The sequence below is a fragment of the Larus michahellis genome, chromosome 3 (genome assembly GCF_964199755.1).
Source record: "Larus michahellis chromosome 3, bLarMic1.1, whole genome shotgun sequence".
NCBI classification, from domain to species: domain Eukaryota; kingdom Metazoa; phylum Chordata; class Aves; order Charadriiformes; family Laridae; genus Larus; species Larus michahellis.
In genome coordinates, this window is record NC_133898.1 from 91,857,851 (window position 1) to 91,877,258 (window position 19,408).

Below are 19,408 nucleotides of genomic sequence, written 5' to 3' on the forward strand. Positions count from 1 at the left end.
GGAAATCAGTCGGTTACACCGAGACACAACTCCCAGCATCGCCGGGGCCTTTTCTGGCATGTCCTTAACTGTCACCTCCACCCCACTTCGTACCTCTGGCTCCTGCACGCTCCCTGCTCTGCCTTCGCCACGGAGGCCACTAAACGCACTTTGCCCTCCCTTCGCATACAGTCAAGCGCCCTGCGGACACACGGCCGCCGGCGGAGCTGCTCGGCGCCCGCAGAACCAGCAGGCCCCGGGCCGCAGCCGGCCAGGCCGCGGGGCCTAGCTCAGGCTTCTCCCCGCCTTTGTGTCCCCGGGACCTGACGGGAACCCCCTCAACCCTTCCCCAGGGCCGCGCCGCTCCCCGACGGCGCTGAGGGAAGCCGGGGCCCGGGCACTGAGTCCCGCTCCCCGCGGACCCGTCCCCCACCACAGCATCGTCCTTTAACCCACACCGCAGCCTCCGAGGGGGGATTTAAACCAGAACCCGGAAGCCGGGGCGGCCGGCGCGGGGGACGGCGGGATTCGTAGTCCCGGGGTGCTCTGCGGGCGCCCCGCCGCCCAGCCGCGGGGCCAGGGCGGTGAAACCACAATTCCCCTGAGCCTCCGCGGCCGCCACCGCCCCAGGAACGCAGGCGCAGTGCGGAGGGTTGGTTTTTGAATCCGCGGCGTTGTTATTGACGCCATATTGCTGGTGTGGGAGTCACAGAGGGAAGCGCCGCCGCTGCCGCCGCCCGGGCCCTGCCGCCATCGCTCGTCATCGGCGGCCCCGCACCGGGTAGCCGGGCCCGGCCCCGCGCCCCTCGGCCCAGCTCTTGCCCCGCCACCGGCCGCGGGTGGAATTGGCCCAGCCAGGGCAGGGCGAGCGGCGAGAGCGGGGATCCAGCCGGCCGAGCCGGAGCCGCTGGGGGGGCCGGGGCCGCTCCCCAGAGAGAGGCCGACGGGGAGGCGGCGGAGGCCCTGACGCAGCTGCCCCCTCCTTTCCCTGCCGCCCTCCCTTCCCTCCCCCCCAGCCCGCCCCAGACAGCGGGGAAGGCGCCTCTGGGCAGGGCCGGCTGCTACCACCACCACCGCCGCCGCCGTCGTCGTCTCCCCTGCCCCTTGCTCCGAGCCCCCTTCCTCCGCCCGGCCGCCGCCCGGCGCTATGGCTTGCGGCGCCACTTTGAAAAGGACTCTGGATTTCGACCCGCTGCTGAGCCCGGCGTCCCCGAAGCGGAGGCGATGTGCGCCATTGTCAGCCCCGGCCTCGGCCGCCGCCTCCTCCTCCTTCGCCGCCGCCTCCTCCCCGCAGAAATACCTGCGCATGGAGCCCTCGCCCTTCGGAGAGGTGTCGTCCCGGCTCACCACAGGTGAGGGAGGCGGCCCTGCCGTGCCCGGCAGCCCCCTGGTGAAGGGGGGAGAGTAGATTGGGGGTGCGGGGCGGCGGCGGGGAGACATCGGCGGGGAGGGAGGGGGGCGGCGGGTACGTGAGGCAAGGGGCCGGGAAGGCGACCGGGGAGTGGTGGCGGGAGATGAGGGGAGTGTTGGGTGGGTCTCATGTCCCTCTCCAGCCATTTTCTGTCGGGCTGTGTGGCTGGCAGCGGCGGGGGCCGGGGCAATCCCTGCTCGGCTTGGCACCGCCGCGGCGGAGACACAATAGAAATGGCCGTTTGCAGCAGGAGAGGGGGAGGAGGGACGGGGAGGAAGGAGGGGGGGGGCGGGTTGAGCCGATGCGGGCGGGTGGCCATAGGAAAGGGGTCGGAGTGGGGCGGGAGGGAGACTGGAGAAGGGGACCCGAGCCGGCGGTTGAAGGGGGGGGGCCGTTGGTGGGGGAGGCTTGATCCGGTGCCGAAGGAAGGGGGGGGCCGGCTTGCCTCGCCTCGGGGTCGCGCACGAAGGATTTTATTCCCCCCCCCTTTATCCGTGAGTGCCTGGATGTGGCAAGGAGAGCCGCAGGGGCGAGTCAGGCTGCGGAAACGTTGGGGGCGGCGGGGGGGGGGGGGGGGGGGGGCGACGACACACTGTGTGACCGTGGTGTCTGCGGGGCTGGGGCTCGCTGCCAGCCGGAGCCCCTCTCGGAGGGGGCTTCCCCCCACCTCTCCCCTCCTCCCCCCCCGCCATCGATCCCCCGCAGCCATTATCGGTGGGTCGAGCGTTGCCCGAGCCGAGGCGGCGGCACCTCCTCCCGTTGCTCAGACATCGCGGGGGGGGGCGGGGGGCACGACGACGGGGAGGAAGGGGGGGGTGGAGGGAGGGGGGGAGGGCGGGAGCGCGGCCTGTCATCAATCACCCGCAAAACGCCTGTGGGAAAAGGCAAAAGCAGATAAAACAAAGGGGTGATTCCGCTTTCCAGGCCCTTAATGCGGTGCCTCCGTCCCGGGTAACCCATTCTGTGGCATCCTTAAAGTTTGGTAGGAAAACCGAGCGATGAAGGCGATTGTGTGCGAGGGTGAGAGCTGCCTTTAGGGCAGATAAAATGGAATCGGGCAGTTTCCTCGTCTGGGGGACGTTGGGCGAGGAGGAGAAACCCTTTTCCATTCTTAACGTGTGAGAGATGAGTCAACCGGTGGCCCTAAAAGCTCCAGGTCTGCCTGTGTGATTGTTGTCAATTAGAAATGAACCGAGTTCGTTTTACCAGCGAGCAGGGAGAGAAGAAAGGAATGAGTCTTGACTGGGCACGCAGGATTGATTGGCCCTTGGTACGGTTAGTCTAGTGGGTAGCTTCCAGTAATGCACTTAAGAACGGTTAAGCTCACAGCCATGAGTGGCTGTAGCTCTGAGGTATGGATCTGTGTCCTTTGTGTGCAGGAAAAAAAGCCCTCTGCAGTTGTTGCAGCTGAATTCCTTCTGCTGTTGCGTTTGGTACTCCCTTTTTGTACAAAAGTTGGCCCCGGATTACTGCTAGTATTACCAAGCAGTAGGTTTGAATGTGTTTTCAAATTGCCGTCTCCTCCATGTAGGAGGACAGTGCCTTGTTTCAATATTCTTGGTTCTGAAAACTGTACAGTGGAATATATTTTTCACAGGTTTTAATCAAATAAAAAAAAATTGCTATGGAGGAAATATATAAGAGGGCATACAAAGTACTTACACTTGGCATCAGTGCCTTGATATTTTTTTGCACCTCTAGGAAAAGATCTTGAATGAGTCAGCGGTCTGGGATGAGCGTTGTGATGGATGGCACTCCCTGGTACAGTGAGGCATTACGTATACTTTCAGCTAGATGTTTAAAATCAGAATCTGTTTGATTAATTTTAGAAGATAAATGTTGCTTCATTGCAAGGATTTCTTTTTGCTTTTTTCTTTGGAATTTGGAGAGCTTAGGTTATGAATATTTAATATAAATATTGTCTGGCCAGTAAATGTGTATTGCTGAAAGGAGACAAATCAATAAAATTTTCAGCAGAGATAATCTATAGCAATATTTGAGGTAATACCTAAGCTCCTATCTTAGTGATTCTGAAGCTCTTAAAAACTAAAATGGTTCTGAAGTTGAGCAAATACAGGCCTCATCTTCTTATGAGAAAATCAGAGGTGTAGGTGGTAATCCATGTGAAAGGGTGATTCTGTACTGACAAGGGTGTGTTTTATGTAAGCCATTTGTGTAATCTAATGAAAAGTGAAGGCCAGTAAATCGAAATGTCTCCTACAGCACTTGAATGCTCTTGAGCAAAACTTGAATCATTTATAAATTGTGCACATTTCCACGGGTTTTGCTTAAAAGCTCCCTCTATGGTTTCTGTTACAAGAAAAAAAATCTTTATGCAGTGCTAGTCCAAATGTGACTGTTGAGCAGCTTGCTTAGTTTTTACTTTCAGTTGAATTTATGACACTGGGTATGTTTAATTTTGACCATCAGCAAACCAAGTAGAGCTTATCATTTTAAAGGGGCCACTTGAAAGATTGTGTGCGGTTCATCTCATGTAATTTTGTAAATGTACATCTGACCTAATAATTTGTGGTTTTCTTGATAGTCAGTTGGAAGAAACAGATGGTTTATTCTAGAGCTGTGCCTTAGGATGAGGCAAAGTATGCTGTAGAAATATGTGTTGCTTTCCATTGACTGTAAAATTAATTTGCATGACTATTTCTGATGTAGATGTCTATGTCTACATTTGGGTCAGATAAATCTTGCTCTGTGTGTGAAAAGAATTCCAGTCTGATTTTAAAAGTATTCCCAGCTGAGCCAACCATTTTGTTCAGTTTTTATATTGGGAAATTTAGTAACAATATCCAGAATTCAGTTGACTTCATTTATGGCTTTCTCAGCGTGTTACTGTGATGCTTAGGTTTCCAGCACTTAAAAAGTGTCTATCTGAATTTGGTTTAATGAAAATAAATGGTCATATGAAATCAGAGCTCCGGATATAAAATCTAATGCTGATACTTTATTTTAAGTATAATTTATTCACACTTACGCATTTTTCTTCTCTCTGATCCTCTGTCCTGGTAGTGTTTAACTTCACCCAGTGGAGACTATATCAGCACCAGAACTTCTTACCACATGGTTAATCATTTCAAAAATGAATTATCTGGAAGCAGAGTACGGATTGATTGAGGGGGGTGCTGAGAACTAAGAATACAGTCTGGTGGTCAGTCAGATGAGAAAACAGCTGTCTTTATAGAGTGGTCATAGACAAATAAACAATATGTCTGTTGGAGAGAGGGTAGGCTTATTCAAGATGAAATTTATCTCTCACAAGAGTGTTTTAATATTTTGTGGTTATTTGAACAGCTGTTAGGTCACTTCCAGTTTCTCAATGAATTTGGCAGCCAAACTCTAATTGTGGCTTTACCATCTATACTTTCTGTTGAATTGTGCTTACTGGCTTGAGCATATGCTCAGTATGTTTGCTAATTTTTTGATACGATTGTTTGCGTCTGGAATTATGTTTTAAAGCTGCGTTCACTGTAAGCAGTGCAGAACATATCTGCCTGGCGTAAGACAGGTTCAATTTTGAAAGAGTGGCTCCTTTCTACTGCTTGAATACTACAGATGAGTTTTACTTTCATGTAAGTTCTAGCTATAAATGAGACTGTTCTGTATGATCAGAATAACTGCACTTGAGTCTGGATGCCTGTACATAATGCATTATAGATGTTTGGTTTCCTGTGAAGTCCTAAGGGTACTGTCCTGTTTTGAAGCTATTAAATGAATTCTAGAGGGTGAAAGGAGGAAGCAGTGGCAGTTTTTTCTGTTCTCTGCTGGATGTTTTAGAACCTTTATTTGCAGTTTTCTTTGCCCTGATGAAAGATTATGTTCTTGGTGTGTGTGTGTGTAAGAATAAACTACGTTTACGTTGCTTTTTAAATTCAAAGGCAGGTTAGTGTTAGAAAGCCTGCGTGTCTGGATATTTCTGAGACTGATGCTACAGTGGGAAATACATTCCAAAGAAATGGGGGGGGGGCGGGCAGAGATAATGTTGACCTTAGGGATTTAAATCTCCTCATTCATGATACATAGCAACTGAGAAGACAAACTGAGATCAGTAGCTTTCTTCCATGCTCCTGACCCCAAATCAGTTGTTAACTTGCAGCTGGAACTTTGTAGAATCAAAAAGAATGTTGCATTTAAAAAGTTTGTGGAGTCGCTTAAAAATCCACAAACTTTTGCATCTGCCCATGCAATTTTTCCTCCCTCTGAAACAGTCGTCTGCCTCAGCACTTCCCCAGCAACTAACTGATGTTGCAAACCAAAAATTGTAGTGGGTGGGGTTATTGAGAACAGTCCTTCAACTCGGGTCACTGGTTGAAATCCAAGCAGAGATAATGTCAAATGTTTGACAGAATATGGCAACTATTGAATATATGCAGTATTTAGTAAGGAGTATGCATAATTGGTATTGCTGCTCTAATGGAAGTTTTATGGCAAATGTCTCTAGTTAAAATGGCAAATGGAGTTGGTTCTAAGAGTCTCCTCTCATGAAGGACTCTTTACAGGTAGATAAATTTGTGTTTAATGTGTACCTTTTTCTTGAACAGAATAATCTGGGGGAAAAAGATTGATCTAATTAACACAGATTTTCAAAGTTAATGCAAGAAAATGACTGACCTTTTTGAACAGGAAGAAGTGTTACTCTTCCCTATATAGGCTGTCCTCCTGTGACCTTTTGGTTGCCCTCTTGAGCAAACTTAACTACTTCTGTCTGAAACTTGGTCAGACAGTGACCAAGTATGAGTTTGCCTTTTAAATGAACAAATCTAGTGGCTTTGGAATGTGACGTATCAGTAGTGCTGCATCTCTTTCTGCTTAATTTCTGTTATGTTAACATTTATCCACATGTGTATTTATTGCTAAATTATCTTGTCAAGATGCCAAATTTTTCATTGTGCGCCAGTATTGCAGAAATCATTAGGATTTTAAAAAACAAAACATTCCCACCCCTTAAAAAAAAAAAGAGAAAGAAAAAACACATAATGACTGCATCTGGACATGATAATTTAATTTATATGAGAAATTTCTATCCAGATGCCTGTGGTGGCTATAAATGTTAAATATCCTTGGTCGTAGATGTCATAAAATGTTGAAGCAGTTTTTTGTTTCAGTGGCAAGTCTGATAAATGCGGTGTGACATTTTTTTATGTGAAGAGAAAGATCTAATTGCTGTGTCTAATACATTTTGCATTGCTTGATTTATTTTTCATTCCTCAACCCCTTGATCAGGAGAACTGGGATTTCCTGAAATAACACATTTGCAGGATGAGCTAATGCATATGTGGGAGAACCAGAACCTTCATCAACCTGAGACCTTGAGTAATTGGATCTCATGAGGTGGCCAGCTCTGTGCCACAGAGTCCATTACAAGCTGCTTCTGTCCTTTCTGCAGCTATAGACGCTGGCTGTGAAGTGTCACCATGTATGCGTTACCACTGTTCTCTCTGGCGCTTAGAGCATGCTCCTCTGAGGTGAGCATGATTTCCAAAAGTATACATGCTATTACTGAAGTCTCACAGACCACGCCTAATTAAGAAACATAACTAGAGTGACTGACGTCTGTGGTGACCAAAGCAAGAGAGTAAGAGGAATATCTGGATTATTTTAATTTCTGTCTGGGCCTGTGGATTCCCTGGTTAAGTAGATATAAAATGTGAAGAATACTGTTACCCATTGCTCTGCTGCAGCACTGCCCTTAGGGGAAGCTAGCTTCTTAAAATTAATGTTGCGTGTCAGTAGTCTGGTAGGGAGACCAAACTGGGAACGCGGTAGCATCAACTAAATGTTGAATAAGGGTGATGGCCTAATGGAAATGTTATGAATTTGAGCTAGGACAGCAAAGTAGTTTTGCTTTTGCAGGAGCTGAAATCCCTGAAGACGCGTGCTGTTGACATCAGGATAGCATTTGATTGATTCACTTAGAAGAAATCTCAGGCATGGTTCAAGTTTGAATACATATGTTGAATGGGGACATTGCAAACTGAAACCTGAGCTTTAGGTTCCATTTCAGGCCAGGAAAACTGCTACTCTGATTTCAGCCTATTGAGTCACCTTCCTATGTATTTTGCCAAAGTTGCCTTAAGCAAAATGAGAGAAGCCAGGAACTGAGATGAGAGATTGCTAGTTTAAAAATCACACCCCCCTTCCAAAAAAGGAAGAAGAAAAAAATCCTTCAGGGGAAACAATCAGGACCTTCATAATTGATAAGCAGTTATTAAAATGGCGAAAATAATTGTTTGCCTTGTTACCTTTTCAAGTTGAACTGCTGTTTCCCTTGTACATATTTTCTAGGTAATTACAGGTCAGGATGAAATAATTAGATGACAGAACTTTGAAAAAGAATAACTTGCCTTTTTATCGTGAATAAAGGAAGTGAGAAGATGACATCACTCCTTGGAAATGAATATTTGGCTTTGTAATCCATTAGTGTGACAGATTATATTCCAGATGTCAAACTTGAATTCTGAATTGCCTCCTTCATGTTTCATCCACTCTTCATTGGGTGTGAAAGCAGCTGAAACGTGAAATTTTGGTTCCCCAAATAATTTCAAAAATTCTGAAAAAGACTGGCATGAAAGCTGTCCTTCGTCTTAATGCAGTATTTCATGAACATATGTGCTCAACTTTATGCTCTCAGTACACAGAGCTCTAGATTAAAAAAAAGAGTGTCTGTGCATTTCATTACATTCAGGTGTATCTAACTGAATCTCCTGTGCCTTTAGTAGTTGTGAGACAGCAGCAATCTTCATTTGTCATTCTTTATCTTAGCCTTGAACCTGAAGGGTCAGAAGGGGGCATATAATACAGTCTTGCATAACTGGCTGGGATTTAGACTCATCTTGAATTTGTCATTTATGAAGTACTAATTCATTTCAGTGTGTTGGCAGCGTGGCTTTTTCTTGCTGCTACCCTAAATTCAGCAAGCCTAATTTTCACTTTCAGCACCTCTGCCTGGTGTTAGCTAGCTCTGTACCTTCAGAGGTACCTCTAACCTCTAGGAAACACTGAGTACAGGGGATGAAGTGAAATTAAAAAGAAACTGAGGATAGGCCAGAGTGATGTATGTTTGATCATATTAAATATATTCCTTTTGTCATCTCATAAATGAAATTATTGCCTGACGTACAATGTCTGATTTGAACTTCAGCACCTATAAAATGGCTGCAAGTCTTTATTTTAAACATCTAGTGAGTTCTAATATACATGATTCAAGTTCTCACTTCAGTTTTAAAGTCTTAGAGAAGCTCACTTAGATTAGGTTTTCTTTAATGAGTGTGCTTTCAGATTCTAAATTTTTATATATAAAATAAATTGTTAATTAAAATGCATGTCGTTGTTGAAAAGGACAGTTTGGGCCTCCACATTGAGGAACACATAAAAAAAGCTGTCCTGTGTTTGATGCTAGTTAAATGTACATTTTAATTCAGTTGTCATCTGCAGAGAGAATAGTCAGAGCTAATTGGAAGTAAAGGAAGTTGAGAAACTGAACTTGAAAAGTGAGGAAGGTTTTCTGGAATCAAAATTAGGTTGGAGAACAAGATCTGCTAACTTTAAGCTTTTGTTTAACTGGGACAGAGTTTTAAAGGGCTTTACAGTTAGATGTCTGCAATATAGGTGTTGTTCAAAAGTTGTCTGGTTTGCACTGCCTTAATATTTCATGGCCTCTTTCAAGTGCTGAGATGCTATGAAAACTGTTTTGAACGGAATGTTTGATCAGCAGATTTATTTTTGTGGATTTATTAAGCAAAACTGTAAGAAGTAACTTGGTGCGTTTTAACAACTTTCCTTACTCTCCTAGATTGTTTTAAAAAAAGGAGAGAAAATAATTCAATTTGGTATTCAGGTTTTCATTTAAAATGAGTCATAAATATTTGCAAGCTTACATTTCACTTCACAGTGAAGTAGTTTTGTTTAAAGGCATAGATTTTATGTCACTGTATGTTAATACAAATGTCTCCTCAGTCTTTGCTGCTTTGCTGCAAAAATGTGCCTGCTTAATTTGAGACCAGTCTGATCATTCATGTGAGAAGTCGTTGAATAGTTCGATGCTGTGTTAAACTTGTGTTTCTTGACTATTAATCTCTGTTTCACAAATGGTGGAGATCGGGAAGTACGAGATGAGTCATTCTCGCAGTCATCTTGCCTACTAGCAGCACAGTGCTGAGTAGAGCTCTCGTCCAGTTCCCTGTACTGAGCAATAGTGCCTTAAATCTCTTAAGTCAGACTAAATAGAGAAACACCATTTACGAAATCAGATTATGTACATGCTCAAGTAGTGTTCAGTCAGGATTGCAGATCTCAGGCTTTTTTCTCTTGGTGGCTGTTTGCAATGTAGACAGTGTACTGTCATGTTTAAGTAGTCCCCTCCTCCATCCCGCTCTGCTTAGTTTTACAGCTTTTCCTGAAGTTGTAGTATGCAGACTGTCAAAGTGGTTTTCTCAGGACGGGGATCTCCCAATGTATCCGTCAGTGGCATTTCTTCAGATTTTTGATTTTCAGAGCAAGGTTTTCGGATTGCAAGTTAAAAAGTGTTGCTAGGTTAGAAGCAGATGAAATTACTGTAGTATCATTGAGACTTCTGTGTCCACAATTCAATATAATTTGGAATAGAATCATGTATCCTTGGTGCACAGATCTTAATTTTCTATCTCAGTTGTTACTGTTTTCCAAAGTCATTACCTGATTTCTCCGCCTACCTTCCCTGTTGTGTGTCCCTCCCCACCCCCCTCCCCTGTATGTTGCATTTGCTCCTTCTATTCTGGCTGGTGTTTTAACATTTTCTCTTAATTTTTCCCTATTTAATTTTCAGAAGTTGTTACAGCTGGAGAAAACCTGGCTGATGGTTGTTTTAACCCTTGGAGTTTTATCCAGTAACCAGTCTGTTTAATTTTTTCCCCCCCTTAATGATTTTGGTGATTTATGTGGTTTGAGGATGTTTCTGCAAAAAGATAATGGAAAGGAGAGCTGTAGAGAAGATTTTTATCAAAGTTGTCACACCTGAAATTTTGCTGATGTTTTTGCAGTTCATGCATAATTCGGAAAGTATGCGCAGGACAAAGTAGTCATAGTGAAGGATGCATGCGATCTGTTACATTCTTCAGTTAATGTAAATACAGTGTGAATGTTTGCAGTCACATTTCTCATAGTGTAGACAGGCTTTAGGACAGATGTTACGAGTTAATTTGGTTCCCACTCAAAATTACCCAGTATTGCTTTAGCTAGAACAGCACTTGGTTCTGAGAAAAAGTATGGTTTTACCACCATAATGCTATTGAGTAAAAATGTTGCAGGACCATTTTCTGACTGATGCAGTTTGCATGCACGTGACAAATTCTGTATGGGATTCTGTTTAATTTTGGAAGCCTGACTGCATCTTGGTTTAACCTGATTTATGTATTTCTGGAGTGTAGTATGGATCTTGCCCTACAAAAAAAGTATGAATCCTCCAGCCACCCTTGAGTACTTTTTTTGCCACTTTCTCATAGTTTCCTTCTCTTCGTTTCCCTACTGTGCTTCTTTATTATGTCTCCTGCATTTGCTGCTTCTTTGAGCCAAGTTACCGGTCACCCTTTAGGGAGCTGAAAATTGTACAAGCACTGTGGCCATGGGACTGAAAAGGTTTAAACTGCAACGCCTTCATCAATGGACAAAATCCAAACAAGAAACTCTTTTGCTGAAAATGCTGGCATTCCTGTTCACTAGAAACACTCTTTTTATGAGTTGGAAGCTCCCAGACTGATTTATGGAATTGAAGAATCACTGCAATAGTTAAACCTCTGAACTAGGAATTGGCAAATGTTTATTTCTGCTTGGTCTAGCATAGGCTTCAGCTACCGACTGAATAAGCTGGTAGCTGAAGTTAGTTGCTTCACATGGTTGCTTACTAGAAAATGTTCAAATAAGGAACCTCAATAGCTTACTGTTTACAAACTTGAAAATTAATTGAGTTTTCATGGTACTGTATTGGCAAAATGCCAAACAGAAGTAGTAAGGTACTGAGTTGAGTGGAGTCCTTTGCAGCTCTGACATGATCGCATTGATTTGTATGTATCTGAGCTTTGGAAACCTGTCTTTGCCAAAAGTCTAGAGGTCTCAGTAGAAGCTGATACTTTAGGGAATTTTTTTTTAAATGCATTTGAAAGTAAGAATTCTCATAAAGAGGGAGTCTTTGAAGTCTCTTTCTGTGAAAGTCTCCCATAAAAATAGAAAATGGCTTTTTTTTTCTTTAATATTATACATTTTCAGAGCATATGCAATTAAGGTGCTGTTGTACTTGGGAGGCTTTTGGTATATGGAATTTCAGGGAGAAGGCATGCAGGATTGATAGTTTCCTTGCAAGGATTACTTCTTTCCTTGTAATTCTACAATGGAAATGAGATTTTTGAAAGCGTTTGCAACATTTTATTCAGTGCAATCAATTCTGAACTAAGTATTGCCATAGAGGCTATTGATCCATCCATTGTGTTTATTTAGCTAGATCTGACGCTGTCAATAATGTGTGGAAGGCTTTTGTATTTTGTTTTTTGGTTTCCAATTCTTTGAGATTGTAAGCATTAGTTGCTATATGCATATTCTGTCTAAATTGTGTTTTCCTCTCCACCTTGCCTATATAGCAGTAACTATACAGAGAGGGATGGTATTTCATGTACTTGTTTTATTCTGGAGTCTTTTGTTACCCTTGACTAAATGAAAGATAAACATTGTCTGGCGGAGAATGATGATTGCAAATTAAATGTATGAGAGGAAGATTATGAATACTAGTAGAAGTTCTGCAGCCTAATTTTTATATACGCATATTGTATGGTTGATAGTTCCAAAGTTTTAACCTTCTGCTCTTTATTCTTTTTTAGCAGTACTTTGTCACCAATACTTGACCTTAATTAACAACATTTTTGCTAGTGTTTTGGGGAAAACAATCTGGAGTTACCTTTCATTTAATTAGTTTCACTGTATGTCTCTTAGGTAAAACATGGTGGGTTTTGCAGGCCATGTTTTAAGAGTCTACCTTTATCATCTGTTAATTATCTACAGTGTTTGGAGTTTGAGTGGAAATAAAGTTAAGTGAAATACTGAAATGTAATTATCTTAGGCTTAATTTTCTTACTGTTTTTCTTTTAGAACAAATTCTGTACAACATAAAACAGGAGTACAAACGCATGCAGAAGAGGAGACACTTAGAAAATAGCTTCCAGCAGACAGATCCTTGTTGTTCTACTGATGCACAGCCACATGCATTTCTTCTTACTGGACCAGCTTTGCCAGGTACCCCAAAATTCTGTGTAATTCTACTATGTGTTCTTAAGCCTCTGTTTGCATAAATAATTTTCCCTAGTTATCTGCTGGTTTATGGCACCTTCTCACCAGTTACTGTTGGGGTTTTTTTGGCAATACTAGCATTGATCTGGAAGATTGTAGCTTCTCATCTTGAAAATCAGTAGGGTACAAAGCTTGCATTGTTTTCAAGAGAGCATCCTGCATACCCTGACACTGATACTGTAATAGGCTTTTGCAAAGCAGCTGTCTTTGCAAAAATATACTGTACTGTAATTTTTACATAAAATAGAAGCTTAAATTTGTAAATGGCAACTGCCATGTAAATGATATTCACAGGGTTTGTGTAACACTCTTCATGTTTTGAAAGCCATGTGTATTGTCCATTGTAGATGTCTTCCTTTTGAGTGTTCAGTTTTACTTTAATGGTAATTAGAAGTGTTCACGTGGCAGAGAAAGACTTCTCCAAGTGTTCTGTGAAGTTCCTTTAATGTAAAAGATGTGAAGAAAACTGTTGATAAAAATGGTTCTGAACTACTTGTAAGTTTAAATTGCTATGCCCAAATATTTAATCTTAGGTACTTCATCTGCAGCATCATCACCATTGAAAAAAGAACAGCCGCTGTTTACTCTCAGACAAGTTGGAATGATCTGTGAACGTTTGCTGAAAGAACGTGAAGAGAAAATCCGTGAAGAGTATGAAGAAATTTTGACCACAAAACTTGCAGGTATATTATAGTTCAAAATAATGTGTTAGAATGAGTTCGAAAACTTAAACCTTTTTCTTGTTTTTGCGTTATGCTGTTTTTTTCTGACCTAATCTGATTAAGTAATGAGATTGCATACAGAACAGAAAAAATGATGTGTAGTCTCTTTGATAGGTTCTTTTCTTCCATGCTGCCTTGTATAGAAACTATGACTCCTGGGTATTACTAATCAATGGAAACAGTGGTTTTATTTCAGATAGAACTTTCTCTTGCTATCATGTTTGAATTGATCATTTCCTCCTCGGTTTTTGCCAGAAAGGCTTTCTATTCTACTGGCTTAAGAGCTCTTTGTGAAGGATGGTTTTTTTTCCTGCTTGGGAACTGACTTCCTTTTTCTGGAGTTTGGCAAGAAGACAGTACCTAAGATTTCCCTTTCTATCCCAGTACTTACCATTACGCTGCTGCCAGCAGTATTTGGTGTCTGCCTGAGTGTCAGTAGTTTAGCTGCATTTCTGATGCTCTGTCTTGAATTGTTGTATTTCACATCATTCGGCTGATACTTTTGGCACCTTATGCCAACTTACTTTTTCATAAGGATCATGTTAATGTCAGCATTGTAAATATGACCTTTAATTGTTGAAGTTCGCTACTTCTAAGCATCTTGCTAGCATTTGAGCATCTAAATTCTATTCCATTCAGAGGTAGGTGCCTTCACAGTATGATTCAGTGTCTAATTTAATATTTAGTGTGATGATAACGAACATCTGAGCTCACTCTTTGGCAGCAAACCTGCTTTTGAGTACCCACGGTTGTTCTGCTTCCCCCCTGGAAACACATCAGAATTGAAGTTTGTAGATCTCTTCAAGTGTGGGAATAAAACCTTCTACAGGCATGCCCGTGCCGAAAGTCACCAGACTGCTCGTGTCAGGCTTGTGGGTTGCCTGTGACAGTATTGTCTCTGCACCTGAGCCTCTCTGTTCATGTTCTGTGGTTGCTGATCTGCCATTGCTATGTAAGAAATGACCATAGTTCTGAGTCCCCATTAAGTCTACATCTATTTACAACTATAACTAGAGCCCTAAGTACTTCTGTTGCTTTGGGCCTAATGTTCTGTTTCTGCATTTTTCTTTTTAACCCGCTTCAGACTGATGAATTAGGACTCCAGAGCTTTTTTCTTCTAATTTATTTATGTTAGGAATTGGGTCATTTCTTGCATTCTCTTGAATGCGTTTCAGTTAGCAGTGATCATAATAACCATTTGAAGACCAGATATGTTTACCTTTGCTCTAGACACTTTCCGAGTACAAACTTGTAGTTCTTTACAGCAGAAGCCGCTCTGGCAAGTTCCTTATGTGTACTCCATCTGTCAATTCCGAAGAGAAAATTTTTTGGTTTTGGGAAGGGAGAGGGGGGGTTTCTGTTTAGTGGGTTGTGGTTGACAGTGAGAGATGAGTTAAGTTTACTTGTTCTTACGATGGTGGTGACCAAAAGAGCTATTAGAAAGACCATGTTACTGCATCCCATATATCAAGCCAATAATAAATTTTCAGTGTTACATGGGAATTTAGAAAGAGACTGAAAAGAATCTAGAAGTTCCTTACATAGAAGGACATTTATATTTTTCTACTGACAGAATGATTATATCTTTTTCTAAACTTAGTACAGTAAGGTGATACTCACTCTTATAAACTAGTGAAGTCAATGGAAATGTAACTGGAAATTCTGTAATAGATCTCAGTTGAATAGCTCCTTTCAAGTGACTTAACTGAATGTTTGGATCTCAGATATTTTCCTCATTCTGTTCTGAATCACAGTTTTCTTGTAGGTAGTTAGCCAGATACTGCCTTTTTTTTTCCTCTCCCATGTTCTTTGTGAGCAGAGTTGCCTTTCATGCAGAGTGAGTGTTTGATAAATGGAAAACTCGGATCACTGTCATGCCCTGATTTCCCCTCCTGTCTTTGTTACCTGAAACCGCTGTGTAGCATAAACTTGGGTTTGCAAGATCCTTTGCAGATTTTAAACCAGAGGAGGAGTGTAAGGGGTTAAGGGAAACTTCAGTGTGAAAGGCTTTCTAGAATCTGTGTGTGAAAACCAGGTTTTTATACTAAAAGTCAAGTTGTAGAGTATAGTAATCATATTTGTATTTGTGGCCTTTAGTCACCTTTTGACTTAAAAATAGCTACTTAGAACACGTATGATACAGGATGTCAGTGGTATAAGTATCTTTACCAGTGTTCACTTACAATTTTCAAGCAGTTCCCTGTAGGTTGCCCTTACCTTTGGATTGCTTAACTTTCCCAATCTGAATGCCACAGGAAAGGAGATGTTTGGTAACCGTGGATTCTTTAAATTTCCAAAGCCATAATTTTAACAAAGATAATGCTACAGCGTAGCTGTGTATGTTGACTTAAACCTTTACAGAAGAAAGCAAGCTTGCAAGTTGGTTTCTGGCTTTTAATGCATACTTTTAGGAAAAGTTCTAGTTGCTGTTATTTTTGGAAATGGTTTCTGGGCAACAGATCCTTCAATCTGCTCTTTGTGTTATTTTGTTGTTTGGCCAAGATCCTTGCGTGGCTGATGAAAAGCCATCAGTCAGAACTGCAGTGAAACAGAGGTCCCGCTTGTGGGCAGAGGGGAACTGGCTGCCGTGACCCTGGGGCCCTTCAGTCAGGGATGAATGTCCTTAGATCGTTGGGTCAGGTCCGTACGTTGGGCTGCTGCTGCACTACTTGCTGATTACTGATACCCTGTTTACTTCAAAGGTGAAGCTCATCCCTGCAAGAGGATGGGGACTTTAATGGGGCAAACCTGTGGGACTAGGAACCACTACAAATCTAACTGCATTTTTGGTTGAAGATTGCCTTCTTTGACCTTGCCCTTTTCTCAGAACACCCCACATTGCTGCACATGTATTTTTCCACAAGGGAGGAAGGGGAATGGAGAGGAGCGGCATCTGGTAGATATTACTCTCCTTGTTCAATTTCCTAATTCTGAAAGGTGATATCCTGCTGATGAGTGCAATATTAAAACTGAATAAAATATTGCGAATGTACTTGTATGTATGTGTGTATAGAAAGAATAATCTTTCTGGGAAAGAACAATGCTTAGTTCAAAGCCAATATTAATACATTTGATATCTAAATTTCATTTCAGATTACGCAGTAGCTGTTTTCATGAAGTCCACAATCAACTCTATATCTCCTATTGTGGCTACTTTCGTGATTGGAATTAGTCAAGTGTTAGTCACTTAGCATTTCATCCTTTTAGTTTGTCATTTGCTTTTGATTTTCTGGTGGTCACCAAAAAGAATTTCTAACTCCGTAGCAAGTCCCTTTCTTGTGTCCCACTTTTCTGTGTTTCCATTTCATTAAATTAATTTCCTTGCATCTGGTAGTGATAGGAGCAGAGGGAGGTTATGTTTCCAACCCTAGCACTGACCTTAATGCCACGTTTGCTTAACCACTCTGCCCCCGTTATGGATCTGTGAAATGGGCACGCTTGATTGCTTCAAAATACAGTGTCTGATGCTTAGCCAGGTGTTAGGTATATTGAGGTCTTTGTGGATGTGCAGCATAATTCTCTTTGAGCATATTACCGTCTTTCCCATTACAGAAGTTTGTAAGGGAAAGTCTTAATTAAGGGGACATGTGCTGCATTGTTGTTCTTGGGGATGAAAAGGAAACGGCAGCGATGAACTGTGTGAAGTCACTTAAAACTACTGTTAGTGGATGTGTGTTTTAATTTATATGATTCGTATGTATTAAAAAAGTAGCCTTGAATATTTTTCAGCTTGAGTTAAACTTAATATACTCACACTTCTAATGCTTCATGCTTGCAGAACAATACGACGCATTTGTGAAGTTCACGCATGATCAGATCATGCGACGATATGGAGAACAGCCTGCCAGTTGTGAGTATCTGTTTCTGCTGGTTCCTGTGTTCCTGTAGCAGTGTTAAATTACTAAATGTTCAATAATTTAAGTGGCCATTGTTTGTTGTTAAGCTTCAGCTAGGCCCCAAGTTATAATACTTTTAAACGGGCAATAGGGAAGACCAAGGTTGAAAGGAAGATATGAGAAAAAATGCAGCTTTTGTTTAAAACATTTAAAACTGTCTCCCGTAACATGCTGGGTTTTTATTTCTGAAGCAGATTTTGATATTGCCATAACAGGTTTGTGATAGGGCTGGCATTTGTTAACTCCATCATTAATTCTTGTTTGTTTTTATTTTTTTTTCCAGATGTTTCATGAATCACACTTTCTGCATATGTGGGCTGCCCTATACACCCTGTTTTATTGTTGCAAGCCGTCCCAGTAAAGACTTGCAGCAATGCCATATTTTTTCCCCCTGTGAACACAGGTTATTTCAAGCTTTTGTCAGTGGCAACCACTCTTATGCAGCAACTGGTTTTGGAGTGCTCCCTGATGTCAGTACCACCTGGATGTGGACCTTTGCTACCTGTAACAATACCAGTGGCCTCATTTGCTGTATCATTACAATTTGGCTTCTTATGTTAATAAGTTTGAAAAAGTAAAGGATTAAAGCTGGTGTTCTAGAAGTTGCCCTTCACTGGTTGTGTAAATAAAAATGTAGAATGACACTTCTGACTGAAGTTAGTGTGGTTTTCATAACTGTGCACTACAACAAAGCTGTAATCACAGTTAAGTTAGAATGTAATCCCAGGACAATTTTAAGCAAATAGCCCACAGTACTGCCTGTGAAATAGTGAAGGAGGGCATTTCTGTATTCCATGACTTTTTTGGGGGTTAAGAATGGGTTTATATGATTTCTCATTTTTGTAGTTTTTATTTATTCTATCAGTCTTTAACAAATGTTTATTGCTGCAATTTTTCAGTGTATCATTGTTTTACTGCCCTTGTAGTACTGGAATTTAGTTGGAAGAATAAAACATTTACTTCTAATCTGTTTGTTTTTAATATGCAGGTGGAACTTTTGCTGTGTACGAATAAACTTAAATCTGAGTGTTTAAATGAAAACTTCATTTACTAGCAATAGTGGGTGGGTCAGAATTTTAGATCAGGAGAGGGAGGTAGACAAAAATCTCAGGTGATTCTTCAGAGGCGGAGAAATCTTCCTTAGATTGTCTGTATTGTTTGCTGTTGTGGCAGCATGTTTATTACAGAACTGACAAGTAACTCTTGATTTAACTCACTGCAGCTGACTCAAACAGTTGTGCTCATGCCCCTTCAGATTTAAATGATACGTCAAAGGAAATCTGTTCATAAGATAGAGCAGGTGCTTGCCCCACAAGCTGGAACTGTGTAGGTATTGGAAGAGCTAAAGGTGTGCAATCTTCATGTTCGGGGTTGAGGAGTTTGTTGTTGGATGCATTTAGCTGTTTCCAGACTGCGGTGTCAGTGCTGGCTGCTGCTGGCTGTGCCGTTCTGGGGCTCGGTGTGGATCACTGAAAATTTTCTACGTGGCAAGTCCAGGTCTGTGTGCTGTGGGGTAGAAGTGGTGCTTAGCAAGTGACTGGGGTTATCTGCTTTGGGGACTTTAAAGTAGTTTCAGAGTAATCCTTTGATTGTGAACTGTTGCCTTCTCTAACTTACTGTCCACTTCTGGTTAAGTGGAAGTCTGTTGTGTAATAGGTCTTTGTACCATTTCAAATTAATGGGAGAGTTTTAGATGAAAGGTAATTGAAACTTCAGCTAGTAAATACGTGCATTAATGGGCTCATGCTGATGCTTAAGATTTCAGAGAAGGCATGTGATGAGCTCTAGCTCTTAGTGAACTTTTATTCACTTAGAAGTGAGGTGGCAAGTTCAGAATTAGGTACATTGCCACAGTATCAGATTATTTGCTGCTCACTTTCCTGAAACCCATCTTACCCAAATATTTGGATTCTTTTTACTATATTTTCAGAATCTTGGAAATGGGAAATCTCCAGACTCCAGTCTTGAGTCTCCTGCTACTGAAGCTAAAACTATCAGGGGCTGTAATTTCTGTTGATTGCCTCAGGGTTCTCAGTCCCTCTCCTGCCTGCTCCTCATTTTTTGACCTCATTTTATTG

At 42.3% G+C, this 19,408-nt stretch overlaps 1 protein-coding gene across 4 annotated transcripts; it reads left to right on the forward strand.

The window, feature by feature from the left end:
* Positions 1–641: 641 nt before the first annotated feature.
* On the forward strand, positions 642–18,296 carry AKIRIN2 (akirin 2). 4 transcript variants are annotated; one of them, XM_074581200.1, is made up of 5 exons: positions 642–1,331; positions 12,515–12,658; positions 13,246–13,395; positions 17,213–17,284; positions 17,614–18,296. In XM_074581200.1, exons 1-5 carry the CDS (start codon positions 1,127–1,129, stop codon positions 17,622–17,624), a joined length of 582 nt encoding a protein of 193 aa, XP_074437301.1. In that variant the 5' UTR covers positions 642–1,126; the 3' UTR covers positions 17,625–18,296. The 4 variants fall into 4 exon arrangements, 2 of the variants coding, with proteins under 2 accessions (XP_074437301.1, XP_074437302.1); XM_074581201.1 differs by having other exon boundaries at positions 13,261–13,395; XR_012586306.1 differs by lacking the exon at positions 17,614–18,296 and adding an exon at positions 16,137–16,330 and having other exon boundaries at positions 892–1,331; positions 17,213–17,255.
* The last annotated feature ends 1,112 nt before the right edge of the window (positions 18,297–19,408 follow it).

Coding starts and splice junctions, on each gene's coding strand:
- AKIRIN2 (XM_074581200.1), top strand. CDS start 1,127: ATGGCTTGCGGCGCCACTTTGAAAAGGACTCTGGATTTCGACCCGCTG. Junction 1,332..12,514: donor GTCGTCCCGGCTCACCACAG/GTGAGGGAGGCG, acceptor TTTTTCTTTTAG/AACAAATTCTGTACAACATA. Junction 12,659..13,245: donor TACTGGACCAGCTTTGCCAG/GTACCCCAAAAT, acceptor ATTTAATCTTAG/GTACTTCATCTGCAGCATCA.